The sequence below is a fragment of the Paroedura picta genome, chromosome 3, assembly GCF_049243985.1.
Source record: "Paroedura picta isolate Pp20150507F chromosome 3, Ppicta_v3.0, whole genome shotgun sequence".
Classification (NCBI taxonomy): domain Eukaryota; kingdom Metazoa; phylum Chordata; class Lepidosauria; order Squamata; family Gekkonidae; genus Paroedura; species Paroedura picta.
Window position 1 is genome coordinate 164,704,794 of NC_135371.1, and position 15,487 is coordinate 164,720,280.

At 45.3% G+C, this 15,487-nt stretch overlaps 1 protein-coding gene across 6 annotated transcripts in view; it reads right to left on the reverse strand.

The window, feature by feature from the left end:
* The window catches only part of LRP1 (LDL receptor related protein 1), a 423,359-nt gene that overhangs the window by 282,620 nt on the left and 125,252 nt on the right, over positions 1 to 15,487 (reverse strand). For all 6 annotated transcript variants that reach the window (XM_077329218.1, XM_077329223.1, XM_077329222.1 and 3 more), the window contains one exon: positions 4,959 to 5,096. In XM_077329218.1, the coding sequence (XP_077185333.1) occupies positions 4,959 to 5,096 (138 nt within the window). The remainder of the gene's footprint in view (positions 1 to 4,958; positions 5,097 to 15,487) is intronic.

Sequence of the window (15,487 nt, forward strand, 5' to 3'; positions counted from 1 at the left end):
CGGAAAGTTCTCCCGGGCCCGCAACTCTTTCATGTACATCATTTCCAGGTTGGGGCACAGTGAGACTGAGAAGTTTTGGAGCCCCAGTATGGAAAGAATGAGAGCAATCAGTTCTGAGGTTTATGGCATATGACAGTAACTCATCCAAGCCCTTAGAGAGATATCTGAAAGCAATCAGGTAGCTCTACCAGGTCTCTTCCAAACAAAACAAAGGCCAAGGAGGCATCACTGAGAATCACAGAATCATAGAGTCGGAAGGGGCCACACAGGACATCTAGTCCAACCCCCTGCTCTACGCAGGATCAGCCCAGAGCATCCTAAAGCATCCAAGAAAAGTGTTATCCAACCTTTGCTTGAAGACTGCCAGTGAGGGGGAGCTCACCACCTCCTTAGGCAGCCTATTCCACTGCTGAACTACTCTGACTGTGAAATTTTTTTTTCCTGATATCTAGCCTATATCGTTGTAGTTTAAACCCATTACTGCGCGTCCTCTCCTCTGCAGCCAACGGAAACAGCATCCGGCCCTCCTCCAAGTGACAGCATCCTGCCCTCTTTCCAAGAGAAAGTATTATGCAAACCAGCACCGAGGCAGGGAGCTACTGGCTGAACACGGCTTGTGCTACAAGCATATGCAGGTTCCTGGGGGTGCGACGAATTCTGGAATGCACATTCTGTAGGTGAAAAGGGAGCTACAAAGTGCAAGACCGCACAGCTCTTTGCCCATTCTGCACCAGAAAGCAGGGATGCTTCTGCCGCCAGGCTGAACATAACCAGAAACAGCGGCAGTCCTCCCGATAGCTTGCTTCCCCCAGCCACAAGCCCAGGACTCCATTCCCCAAGTTCACTTCAGGACAGGCATGTCGGCAGGTGAGTAATCTGCTCATGTGACAGCCACTTTAAAATACTCCAATATTCAGCCCAGCGAACAGCCAGTTTTCCAACAGGATTAAAGAGAGGCAGGGTTAAAAAGAAACAAGCCTCTTTGATCAGCACCAGAATGAGAACTCCCAAGAGCTTTTAAACCTCCCGAGGACAATGCGGCTATTTAAGCAAGGCTCTGGGGAAAGAGAAACAAGTGGCTTTATTTTTTTGGAACACTTGTTCGTCCAAAATCCTAACTGTGCTGGTGGTGTGCCAAGGCAAGCCACTTGCTAACAGCCAAAGGCCTCAATCTTATGCACACTTACTCAGAAGTAGGCCCCACCGAAGGCCCAGTTTTGCAGAGCACTGAGTATAGGAAGGTGACCTTGTAAGTATCGGCCTCTCTGTTTCTGGCAGTGGCTAGTCTTCTCCTGCCTCAAAAGATTAAGCTGCTAAATTAAACAGCAAACAGGCAATCTTTTCTTCCCTCTATTAAGATATCTGAGCGAATTGCCCACCCTTCCCTTTTCCTCCTCATAGGCTGTCAGCAAGGTCTTCTTGAAATCAAAGAATCATTGAGTTTAGAAGGACCTCCAGGGTCATCTAGTCCAACCCCCTGCAGAATGCAGGGAATTCAGAACTACCTGCCCACCCACAGTGATCCCAATTCCATGCCCAGCTGATGACACCCCCAAACCTGAATCCCTGGCTAGTCTGGCCTGGAGGAAATGTGCCTCCTGACCCCAAAAGTGGCTATCAGCATTTCCCTGGGCCTGCAAGAAAGAGCCCCAAGAGACAAGTTCTGACATAGTCCCTTCTACGTATTTACAAGTTCACAGAATTAGCATTTCAGTCATGCTAGATAATCTGCTTAAAAACTTTCAAAGAAGAAGAATGCACCACCTCCCGTGGAAGCCGGTTCCACTGAGGAACCACTCCAACTGTCAGGAACTTCTTCCGGATGTTCTTCTCTCTTCTTTCTACACCAGATACTGCCTGTCACAACAGTCACCATCTCCTGTCTTCTCCAGCATTCAAATAATTCTAATGCTCCTCAGCACCCTTTCCAAAACCACGTTCTCAGCCATGTATGAAGGAGCAGGGGCATGAAGCCCATGATGTTTCAGAATAGAACCAAATATAAGGGAAATCTTCCAGTTTACTGGAGGGGTACATGGGATACTAGGATAACCAACATGTGAAAGGAAGATATTTATGAGGACTGAAGGGAATCTCGAAGTTGCTTTTACAGAAAGGAAATGATAGAGGGAAAGAGCTGCCCAAGAGCAAGCCATGCAGTGATTTGTCTGTCTACAACCTTGTGTGTGCCGTGCGCTAAGAAGCAACTTGCTACAACCAGCCTTTGGACTACAGATTCTTGATCCACGTGTTAGTCATTAGTAATGTTAAGTTGCATTGCTTCAGTTATGTAAATGGGCTTTCTTAGACTGCCTCTTTGTTGATCTCTAGCTCTGAATTCTGGCATTGTTTGGTTTTTTAATTGTGAAAGGCTGCAGACCTTTGCAGGACGATCTTCATGCCAAAAACCTATGGCACCTTCCACTACTTGGCACCTATAAAGATCAGTGTGCATTCCTCAGCTTATTCCTAAACATACACACACACACATTTTATTGCCTACCTCCTTTGCAATTACGTTTAGCTATTTCTTTTTAACAAAGAAACAGTTTGGGATTGGCTCTGGCTCAGTGGAAGAGCCTCTGCTTTGCTTGCAGAAGGTCCCCAATTCAATCCCTGGCATCTCCAGTCAAAAAGATCAGGTCATGGGCAATGTGAAAAACTTCTGCCTGAGACCCTGGAGTGCCTCTGCCAGTCTGACCTTGTTTGTCTGACGGTCTAATCTTGGAGAACAAGAGCCAACTTGGTAAAGTGGTTAGGAACACGGACTTATAATCTGGCGAGCCTGGTTTGATTCCCCGCTCCTCCATATGCAGCCAGCTGGGTGACCTTGGGCTCGCCACAGCACTGAGAAAGCTGTTCTGACCGAGCAGTAAGATCAGGGCTCTCTCAGCCTCCTTCACAGGGTGTCTGTTGTGGGGAGAGGAAAGGGAAGGGGATTGTAAGCTGCTTTGAGCCTCCTTTGGGTAGAGAAAAGCAGCATATAAGAACCAACCCTTCTTCTTCTTCAACGGCACCTGAGTTGTTTAAAAAAGGTTAGGCACAACCGGGTTGGATCTTAAGAACTGCAAGCACAAGGAGGTTGGGACTCTTGCCCCTATTTTCATCTGTCTGGAAAGGCTATCTATGTGTGAGCCTGAAAAGGCATTACTGATTTTTCAGGAGATTCCTGCAGTGGGTTTTGCAAGGGGGGGAATCAGGTGCTATCACCACTCCCCACTTCAAGGGAAGGCAGGGAAAATCTGCCTTGTTCTTGCAGTTCACAGGATCCAATCAACACGAAATCGACTCACGATGGTGGCCACGGGTTGTTCATTTATGCAGCCCACTTGTCACCCGAAATCCTGTCTCCTGCTTCTCCTTTGAAAAGGCAAAATCAGAAGCACGCAGTTTGCAGATGAGGTGCAATGGGGGGAAGGTTGGGATTCTTAGCCATTCCCCTGTCTGATGTTAGTGCTGCGCTGTTTCCCACCCACCCACTCTGCCTAGGCCTTTCTCCCAAGCTCAGGGCTCCTGACCCATGTTCTCACTGCTTACACAGTTTGGTGTAGTGGTTAGGAGTGCGGGCTTCTAATCTGGCATGCCGGGTTCGATTCTGCGCTCCCCCACATGCAGCCAGCTGGGTGACCTTGGGCTCACCACAGCACTGATAAAACTGTTCTGACCGGGCAGTGATATCAGGGCTCTCTCAGCCTCACCCACCTCACAGGGTGTCTGTTGTGGGGAGAGGAAAGGGAAGGCGACTGTAAGCCGCTTTGAGCCTCCTTCAGGTAGGGAAAAGCGGCATATAAGAACCAACTCTCCTTCTTCTTCTTCTTCCCTCTGGCTGGGGGGGAAACAATTTAGGGCAAAATGTCAGGCAGAAGAACAATGAAGCACAATATCCCATTTCTGTAGACCAGGGGCTGGCAGGGGCTCAAGTGGAATTGTAGTCCATGGACATCTGGAGGGCCACAGTTTGCCCACCCCTGCTGTAAACCGTCCCTTCTTTGAACTGTTTCTTCAGGGAAGTGAATGCCTAAGTATAAAAAGACCGGCTGGCCAAACAACATGCATCTCCAGGCTTTTTGTCCGAAAGGCGGCCGCCATGGGCTTTTATTCGTTTTTGCCATGACTAAAATGAAAGACGTGCAAGTTAGAAGTGAAGCACAAATATGAGTCATGCGCCCCATGCTGTTTTGCAACCCGTCAAACTATGACTTCAGTCCCCATTAAAATATAGATTAAAAAAAAATACGGATGGAAACTTTTCCGATACGCCTCACTGTACAACTAACGTGCCTCCTTTCTGTTTGTCATGCCTCTGCGGTGATTTGTCACCACCTTTACAACTGTAACACCACCCCCATCCTTTTAGTAAAACAACAAAGATCGCGACAGCCATTTTTGCTGCAACATCACAATTGGAGCATAGAGGAAAATTCATGCCCAGTTCTAGGATCCAGCTCTCCTAATTCTGTCAGCTAAGGCCAGGATACAGGAGCAAACTCCCCCGCAACTAGAAAACAATGCCGTTTTAGCTTAGAAAGGAAAGGTTGATTTACGGAAGGACATTCCGGATAGAAAAGAGGAGAGATAGAGCTCCTTCTTCTAGCTCACTCAAGAAAGGAATTGTCGGAGAAGTTCCGGGAAGAAAGAGGAAATTTCCCTGAGAGTAGTAATCTAGGGACAGCCAAAAGGCACACTTAAAAGACAGAAAGGTCCTGAACTCCTCTGCTATGCTAACACTTTACAACTGTAACACCACCCCCATCCTTTTAGTAAAACAACAAAGATCGTAACAGCCATTTTTGCTGCAACATCACGATTGGAGCATAGAGGAAAATTCATGCCAGGTTCTAGGATCCAGCTCTCCTAATTCTATGGTCCAGCATTCAGCTTCGCCCCACTGCTTCTTCAACAGCACAAACTTCTGCTTAGAGACACGGCCCGAACACACAACACTGGAGCGTACTTACCTCGGCAATGGACTCCTTCATCTGAGCCATCCACACAGTCATTCTCTCCATTGCACAGCTCGGTCATGGGGATGCAGTGCTCAGTGCCCAAGCAGTTGTGCTCGTTGGGCTGGCATCTGGACACCTTGCTCTGTGGGCCTGCAAAACAGCAAAAGCCACACCTGTCAAAGGGGAATATATTACCAGCATGGAGGAGCGTGATGCTCATTAATCATTGATAACCACTGATAAAAGTGATGCTGAGGTACAGCCACAGATTCCTTACCCCATATTTGGTGCATTAGAAAAACGCATGTTCCTGGGGAAAGGTGACACAATAAACAATGGCATTCGAAGCAAGGCAGCCCAGTGGGTGCGCTGCTGGACTCATAGAATCATAGAATACATGTAATAATTGCTATTATAATTGTGGGTTTGTAATCTTTTGATGTTTTATTGAAAGTTGTTTTTCATGTTATAGTCTGCATAATGATTCATGTGAGTTATAATGTTCTGTGTAAACCGCCCAGAGCTGCAAAGAAATGGGCGGTATAGAAATCTGAATGAATGAATGAATGAATGAATGAATGAATGAATGAATGAATGAATGAATGAATGAATGAATGAAAGAGTTGGAAGGTACCTAATGGGTAATGAATGAATGAATGAATGAATGAATGAATGAATGAATGAATGAATGAATGAATGAAAGAGTTGGAAGTTACCTAATGGGTAATGAATGAATGAATGAATGAATGAATGAATGAATGAATGAATGAATGAATGAATGAATGAAAGAGTTGGAAGGTACCTAATGGGTAATGAATGAATGAATGAATGAATGAATGAATGAATGAATGAATGAAAGAGTTGGAAGGTACCTAATGGGTAATGAATGAATGAATGAATGAATGAATGAATGAATGAATGGATGGATGGATGGATGGATGGATGAATGAATGAATGAATGAATGAAAGAGTTGGAAGGTACCTAATGGGTAATGAATGAATGAATGAATGAATGAATGAATGGATGAATGAAAGAGTTGGAAGGTACCTAATGGGTAATGAATGAATGAATGAATGAATGATAGAGTTGGAAGGTACCTAATGGGTAATGAATGAATGAATGAATGAATGAAAGAGTTGGAAGGTACCTAATGGGTAATGAATGAATGAATGAATGAATGAATGAATGAATGAATGAATGAAAGAAAGAGTTGGGAGGTACCTCATGGGTCATCTAGTCCACCCTCCTGCACCATGCAGGACACTCACGTCTCTATCGCTCATCCACTGTCACCTGCCACCCCCTTAAGCCTTCACAGAATCAGCTTCTCCGAATCAGCCTCTTCACAGAATCAGACTCATCTGGGATGAAATGCTCCCTCAATTCAACCGGGCTCTTACCACGGAAGCCTTAAGCAAATCTCAAGATTGGTGTCCCTGGCTCTCTGCTGAGAGTTCCCATCTGAACCATTTTGTAATGCCTTTAGGGATCTGAATGCTACTGGAGCCTTATGATTTTACAGAAAGGATTTATTTTTTTGCCCCCCCCCCCTGTGCTACCAGTTGCCAAAATCTGTTTCCAAAGAAAGCCCATTAAACAAATCCGCTTCAAGATCACTATTTAAGAGTTAATTAAGCGAGGCAGAACCAAATCTGAGTCCAATGGCACCTTTAAGACCAACAAAGATTTATTCAAGGCGTGAGCTTTCAAGTGCACGCACTCTTCCTTGTTGTACTGCTTCAGATCAACACGGCTATCCACTTGAATCTAAATTAAGTGAGGGTCCTTAAAGATGTGGTGCCACAGTCTGACCTAAGCCCATCAGTCAAAGTGGTCCTTGCCTGTAGTGGAGGGGGGGGGGCAGGGTTCCTTCCATCAGTCAATTAATCACAACTTGGGTAAGCGTCATTAACAAGCTGCTTTATTTCTTTAAGAAGCTAATAAATGAGCTAATTTATTTCATACGACAAGCTTGTGGTACACCCCAAAGGGCTGCATTAGGCAGGGATTTTTAACCTTAGGAAAACCACTTTAAAAGTAGCTGTTCTTTGGCCCATAAATATATCCCTATAATTGATTTGGCGAGAGCCCAAAGGAAAATAAAACCAGGAAGGCCACAACAGAGGAGATAAGAAAACCCAGAAAGTTCGCCAGGGAAGAGCACGAGAGAGTACGGCTCTCTTGGTTTGCAATCGAGTTCCTCCTCAGAAATTCTATTTTGCTTTCACACGTTATTTCCACAGTGACAAGCCACAGCGGTGCCAGTGGCGGTGCACGAAGCATCACCCACAAGCAGGTGCAGCACTGCCCCGCCTCCCCGTGGCGCTGGCAGCTTCGGTCTTGAACGGCCACTTCGGCAGCCGAAGCGTACAAGCGTACCCCAAAGCGGGGATTGGCCTTTCCCTGGGCATGCAAGAAAGGGCCACAAGAGCCAAGCACCGACACAATCCCTTCTGCCCACCCACTCACAACCTGCCTAAGTTCACTGAATCAGAAGTTCTGCCTCTGCTTAAAAACTTCCAAAGAAGGAGAGGTGTCCTCACGTGACCGCCTCAGTCCCCTCGTTCTTTACAAGTTCTTGCCTGGGATCTTGTCCCAAGTTTGTATGGGTCTGATTTGGATCGGGACCACTGTGCACAGGGACAGGGGGCTTGAGCCTTTCCCACCAATGCTATTTCCATGACCTGAAGCAGCTCAGCTACTTGGCCCTCTGGCAAAATTTGCATTCAGCCTGTCTCTATCCACTGTTTCCCCAAGGAGACAAATGGCAGCCCCCCAGGGCGATTTCAGGACACAAAACCAGCAGGAGAGGAATGGCTTAGATCTCTCTCCCTGCATACCCAGCCTCAATCCAGAAGAAAGCTGAACATGCCTGGAAGATGGTCCATTGCATGGTTATGTCATGCAAATGCTCTGGAGCAGAGTTTCTGAACTTTTTCAACATTAAGAAAACCCTCAAACATTATTCAGGCTTCAAGAAACCCTAGAAGTGTTACAATTGTACAGAATATAGTTGGGAAGAGTATGTGTGTACATGCCCACCTGGGGCCCCTCCCCTTCCCATCCCCTCCAAGCACATCATTGGCCATTTTGGGAGGGGTGGGTGGGTCAACATGACCATATCTGCTCATAAAAGTAATTACCTCCCACCCATTCAAGAAACCCTTCCAGGGCCATCATGAAACCCCAGGGTTTCATGTAACCCTGGTTGAGAAAGCCTGCTCTGGAGGGGAAATGGTCCAGTGTAGAAGGCAAGGTAAAACAAAACATCCATGTAGAAGTAACCCTGACATCAAAAATCACAGGACTGAAAAACCTGTAGAGGAACACTTCAAACTTCCAGGACATTCAATAGGGGACCTCAAAGGAGCTGTTTTATTGCAAAGAAACGTCAAGAGCAGACTGGAAAGGAAGACTGCAGAAATGCAAGTTAGTACAAGGCTCAAAACAATGGAATCCCCAGGACTCAATAGGGATATTGGTTTCTTATCTTACTATGTATGCTGACCTCATTCAGTTCTTAGATCCACATTCCTTACAATCCCCTCTTCTTTTAATTTTATTTGAGACAATGTGACTGTAATATGATCCAAGTACGCAATCTAATTTGGAATCTAACTCTGAATTCAGGACAGGATAACAAACTCAGCAGGCTCTCACTTTTGGGGATGCTTCCATGCTTGGATGGAGATGGATGGAAATAGCAACTAGTCTCTTTTAATTACTTCGTTTCACAACTGGGAAAAATGTCTGCCATTAATCACAAACTTTGACGTTTTTTCCCCCAATGTTTTTGTGAAGGACAACTGAACCCAAAGGACTGATTAGCTTTTCTAGCAAGGTATTCTCATACTGCATGTTTTGGGTGTGATGCTGTTTACTGATTTGCTACTCATTTACTTTCTCCTTACATCTGTACTCTTATGATTTTATTCCAGTCTGACAAAGTGGGCATGCACACAAAAGCTCATGCCTTGAATAAATCATTGTTGGTCTTAAAGGTGCCACTAGACTCAAATTTTGTTGTGACCAACACGGCTATTCACTTGAATCTATTCAGTATTAGTATATGAATTTAGGTGAAGTCAGCAGCTAGTTTTGAGTTCAGTAGCAACTTTAAGACCAACAAGATATCCAGGATAAAAGCTTTCAAGAGTCAAAGGAGAAGGGAGCTTGGATAGTAAAGAGCTTACACCCTGGAGATCTTATGGCTTTTATGGTGCTACCAGACTGGAATCTTACTCTTCTACTGCAGACCAAGATGGCGACCCACCTGAAACCGCAATTCGGAGAAAGTTTTAGCCACCAGCTGTAGGCTCTGGGGCCAGGAATACTATCGGGATTCCCCGGTATAGCTGCCTGACAGCTTGGTTCTATCAGCATGCATGGAGATAAACAGAGATGACCCCCTTCCTCACCCCACCTCCCCGTGCCATTTATCTCCAAATCCTGGCTGAGACCACTCTTGCTTGTCAGCACCAGCAAGGAGTTGGGAAGCTCTCTACTGGAAAGGGATTGTTAGTGAGCTATTTCTCACGCCAGAATGGCACCAGATCCGACACCTCTTTATCTTTCTGGCAAAGGGAGGAGGCATCTGGAGTTCTTAGTGAATCCACAGCAGTCCTAGCTCTAGGGAGTAATTATTACAAATGGCAGGAGGACCTTCTTTTTTTTTTTAAACATTATAATCATTGAGAGTTGGAAGGGACATCATTCAATGTGAGGAGTGCAGCCGCAAAATGGCTGCTGCAGGAGGCGGAGAAAGCCACAAAATGGCTCCTGCAGCTTCCCTTCAGTCACATAGTTAAGCTCCTTGTGCAATAGTGCCAACCACTGCCAAAGACATTTAAAAATCTGGTCAGCCAATCAAATCTCCAGTGCCCAATGAGAAGACTTAATAAGGAAAAGCCCCACCTGGCCCCACACACTTTCTAAAAACATAAGATGGGCACCAGGAAAAGTATCAGTGGGCAACCTGGCTCCATGTCAGGGACCCCACTGGGTACTTTCAGCTACATAAATATGCTTATTTATAATGGTTCTCTGCTGCTCTGAATAATGAAACATTTTAGCTGATCTTAAGGAAATCCTTAAAGGTAAAGGTAAAGGTAAAGGTATCCCCTGTGCAAGCATCGAGTCATGTCTGACCCTTGGGGTGACGCCCTCTAGCGTTTTCATGGCAGACTCAATACGGGGTGGTTTGCCAGTGCCTTCCCCAGTCATTACCGTTTGCCCCCCAGCAAGCTGGGTACTCATTTTACCGGCCTCGGAAGGAAGGATGGAAGGCTGAGTCAACCTTGAGCCGGCTGCTGGGATTGAACTCCCAGCCTCATGGGCAAAGCTTTCAGACGGCTGCCTTACCACTCTGCGCCACAAGAGGCTCATGGAAATCCTTACAAATTTCATATACAAATATTAAGCACTCTTTTGCCCTTCCATCATTTTTTGAGAGAGGTGACTTAGTGGTCCGCATTGTATATTAAACTTATTGGGATTTACAATTCAAAGGAGACACATATCCTTTGACAAGCTGCATATCCCACAGCATGACAAAAAGATTCCAGTTTATAAGAACCTTTCCATCTTTGAATGCACACAGAGGTTACCGCAGCAAACTAATACTTGCAAGGGTCTACTTGCATGAAAACTATGTCTGAAAGATTGCCAGAGCCATTTCCATGACAAGAGACCCATAGAATCATAGAGTTGGAAGGGACCTCCTGGGTCATCAAGTCCAACCTCCTGCACTGTGCAAGACAATCACAACACTATTGATCATCCACTGTCACCCGGCACCCCCTTGAACCTTCACAGAATCAGCCTCTCCATCAGATGGCTAATAACCACCTAGGATACAGTTTTTCTAATCAAAGATGTAGCTTCTGCAAGCTTCTGTAAATCATCAAGCCAGCTTTTCACTGAAACATGCAAAGACAAACAGGGAAATAATTGAAAACACTGCCATATTTTTGACTGGCTCTTCAATTCCCAAATGTAGAGGGGAAATGCGGTTCAGTTGCTATCTGCTACAATCAAAATCCTCTCATTCTCTAAAACCACAGATTATCAGAGGCGTATACCCATGAAAACACTTAACTTCTAGCCTCTGACAGGCATTGTTCCATGATCACCCACTTTGAAATGCTGCCCTGATGAAATCTGGCACATATCCTGGAAGAAGAATCTCCTCCCTTCATCAAGAATCAATTGCTCCAGGGCATATACTTATGAGAAAAGGGTCTTTGTTCCCATTTCTTCAGGGATAAAGGTAAAGGTGAAGGTATCCCCTGTGCAAGCACCGAGTCATGTCTGACCCTTGGGGTGACGCCCTCTAGCGTTTTCATGGCAGACTCAATACGGGGTGGTTTGCCAGTGCCTTCCCCAGTCATTACCATTTACCCCCCAGCAGCAAGCTGGGTACCGATTTCACCGACCTCGGAAGGCTGAGTCAACCTTGAGCCGGCTGCTGGGATCGAACTCCCAACCTCATGGGCAGACAGCTTCAGACAGCATTTCTGCTGCCTTGCCACTCTGCGCCACAAGAGGCTCTTCTTAAGGGATACCTGCTCCTAACCGCAGCTACAGAACATTTTCCCCAAGGTCAAAGAATGCCTGGCAACATGACTTAGAACTGGGTTTAGAATTCGCTGCTGGCAAATGTAAACCAATGTTAAATTTAGCGATAAAGCAGGGCTTAGATAAGAGTGCTCTACAATTAATCAGCAATATCAGCGGTGGCGGCTATTTGCAAAATCTGTTTTTCATTTCAAGTTGGGGGAAGGAGGAGAAGGAACCTAAGACCTCTTTTATTCCCCCTTCAGGGAACTAAAGAAGAATTAACTCGTGTTTTCACAATGCTTTGACAATGTAAAGAACGGTTTTAGTGCCAAGTTGCAGCAGCTGCAAATTATGCTGTTTTGCTCTTAATTTTCTGGCTTCATTCTTTTTTGGAAGCTTGGAGGAGGCCTTCATAGTTGAAAGGGTGAAGCTGTGGCACTGGGGTACGAAGTGATCTTTTCTTAGCACAACTCTTCCTGTTGAGTAAGAGTCAGCAGAGTTCCCTTATGTCAGCTAAGGCCAGGATGCAGGAGAAGACGAGTCCCAAAAGCCCTGAGTGTCTGTGGTTCTTATCTGCACTGTCAGTTCTCACAAATCGAATTTAAAAAGAAGGGACACGGGGATAAAGATATATCCTGGAATGATGTAATTTGGCGGTAGAAGCTGAAGAGACCTCTTATACACTGATGCTCTTGGCTAGTTCCTCTGATTTTCAGCTTTTTAAAAGGTTAGCCCTTTTCTTGCTAAGGCATTACAAAAACAGCAGAGAGAGTTCTGTCAGCACAGAATCATAAATTTGGAAGCTACCTCCAGGGTCATCTAGTCCAACCCCCTGCAGAATGCGGGCAATAAGAAGTGATCCTAATTCCATGCCCAGATGATGCTCCCCCACAAAACCGGAATCTCTGGCCAGCATGATCCAGTGGTCCAGAGAAGTGGACTCTAATTTGGAGAAACAGCTTTGGTTCCCCCTCCTCCTCCACATGAAGCCTGCTGAGTGACCTTGGACTAGAATTCAACCTTTCAGAGCTCTCTCAGCCCCATCGGCCTCACAAGGTGCCTGTTGTGGGGAGAGGAAGGGAAGGCAACCGTATGGTAGAGAAAAGTGGGGTATAAAAACCTACTGTCAGAAATAAAACCTGCTGCCAGGATGGAGGGGGGGTAGACCAGGCCGGCCTATGCATGAGGAAGAAGAAGGCAAGGCAAATACATCTGAATTATGCTGGCCTCCCTGTCAAAGCCCCAAATTTATAAGACAGCTAGGGCTGGTAGGACCTTCCCACCTCCTTTCTCCTCGTTTTCCAATAAGCAGAAGAACTAGGCTTTGATAACTGAATTTCTGCTTTTAGATTTTAATTGAAAGTAATTTTATAATCTTTCATATTTTATCTGTAGGTTTACCCTCATGTGTGATTTTTATCGTGCTGTAATCTGCCTTGGTATGGCGGGGAAAAAGGATAATTATTTAAAATGAATAAATAATGGAGCACTTTCACAGGGAGGGAATTACCAAACTTGAATACTCTTAAAAGGAATTGCCTCCACTATGAGTGGTCTTCCTTCCCAGTCCAGCATTTGAGTCCATAAGAGCCAGTTTGGTGTAGTGGTTAGGAGTGCGGACTTCTAATCTGGCATGCCGGGTTTGATTCTGCGCTCCCCCACATGCAGCCCGCTGGGTGATCTTGGGCTCGCCACGGCACTGATAAAACTGTTCTGACCAAGCAGGGATATCAGGGCTCTCTCAGCCTCACCCACCTCACAGGGTGTCTGTTGTGGGGAGAGGAAAGGGAAGGCGACTGTAAGCCGCTTTGAGCCTCCTTCGGGTAGGGAAAAGCAGCATATAAGAACCAACTCTTCTTCGTATACAATGGGACTATGAAATCTTGTGATTTTGATGTGATGCCCCTGTTGATACAGCCCAAAATGGCATTTGCCTTTTTACCGCTGCATCACACTGCCTGCTCATGTTTACTTTACAATCCACAAGTACCCCAAGGTCTCGTTCACACACAATGTTACCTAGAAGCATATCCCCCATCCAGTAGGCATGCTTTTCATTTTTCTGACCCAGATGCAGACCTTTACACTTATCTTTATTAAATTGCATTTTGTTCTCATTTGCCCATTTTTCCATTGTTTTCAGATCTCGTTGAACTCTGTCGCTATCTTCCGGAGTATTTGCCAGTCCTCCCAATTTGGTGTCATCTGCAAACTTGATGATTTATTAATGATCTAGATGAGGGGGTGGAGGGACTCCTCCACCCCCTCATCTAGATCATTAATAAATATGTTAAAAAGTACTGGGCCGAGCACCATTAATATCACCTGATTAATGTTTAACACCCCGTATTGAGTCTGCCATGAAAACGCAAGAGGGTGTCACCCCAAGGGTCAGACATGACTCGGTGCTTGCACAGGGGATACCTTTACCTTTACCTTTAATGTTTAACAAATTAAAAAATATATATTTAAAATTAATTAATTCACACCCATTCGGGAAACCCTTCCAGGGCCATCAAGAAACCTCAAGGTTTCACAAATCCCTGGCTGAGAAAGCCTGCCTTAAGTGCTAACTAGAACCACAAGCACCAGGCCCAGGGTGCCTAATAGTCTGGTCCTAAGTAATCTCTGTTTGACTACAGTCTTCCTACAGGCACATCCACCTTGCAGAGAGATCTGCAGCAAATGTCTTCTTTGGGTTAAATCAAAAGAAGAGGAAGCTCAACATATGAGGAAACAGATGGACAGATTGATTCACCCAGCTTCCTCAAAAAAAAAGACAAGGGAAATCAAAGCTTTAAGGAAGCTGCATGATCTATTTCCACTGCACAGTAGCCAAATGAAAGTGATTACAAAAGTAGTTCTTTATTCTCTTAGAACACTCTTTCTCAATAGATTTGCACCAGCTAGCATTCCTAGACATGTGTCTTTGACAAATCAGAGGGTAAGCACTAATTGAAAAATGGTTCATTGATTCAACAGATGCCTTTTAACTGAATAAATGATTAAACAAAAATTAACGCGCTGTAAGTTATATTAGTGTTTACAAAACCACTGTTAAGGGGGGAAATGAACAAAAGCTACTATGAATTATTAAAAGGCAAGACCACATGTAATATTTTGATGCTGTTCTTTTGCCAAGGAGTTCAGGGCAGTGTACATGGTACATAAAGAAGACTGTATATCCTCATAAAAAATCCTTTGCTGTAGATCAGACTGAGAGAGAGACAAACCGGCCCAAGGTTACCCAGTGAGCTGAATTTCTAAACAGGAATTTGAGCCTGTTGTCTCTGGGGATGCCAGCTTCCAGGTGGGGCAAGGGAGGGCCTTAACGCTTGCCAGGCCTGGGATGGGACAGGGACAGGCCAGCGCCAATGTCATGTGGAAGTGGGGATTCGCCCTGCCGCTGGCACAGCCTTTTCCGCCCATGCAGAAAAGGTCTAAGAGATGCATTGGAGAGTTTCTATCTGAACTCTTTATTTTCTGAGGGAGTGGCTGAGTTGCTGTTCATCTTTGAAACGGTAAAGAAAATCGAATCATCTTTCTTGCAGTGGAACTTTCTTTAGGAGTCTGATGTTGATGAGGTAGGGTTGGATGGCTCCAAGTACCCTCACATTCTTTTCTGCAGACTAAGAAATGGGTGACCAAATAAACTTGTTCCTTGGTAGCCTCTTTATGACTGATCAGGCACCCCTAACCCACTGTTTTTAACTTCCAGTGGTATATAGCTGATATTACTATCTGTATCTAAAATACTGACGGTGACCCACAACTGAGAGACATCTACCATTTTCAACTCTCCTCTTTTACTGAACAGACCTTGTGTTCTAAGATTGCTGTTGATATTGGTGTCTCTTCTGGGCTAACCAGTATTGCTTTTATCTTTTGGAATCTCTTTGATGCGAGTAACAGAACTGCCACTAGGCTTTCTTCTTATCTGCAATGTCTTCCAAATGCATCATCTAGGGCAGGGGTAGTCAAA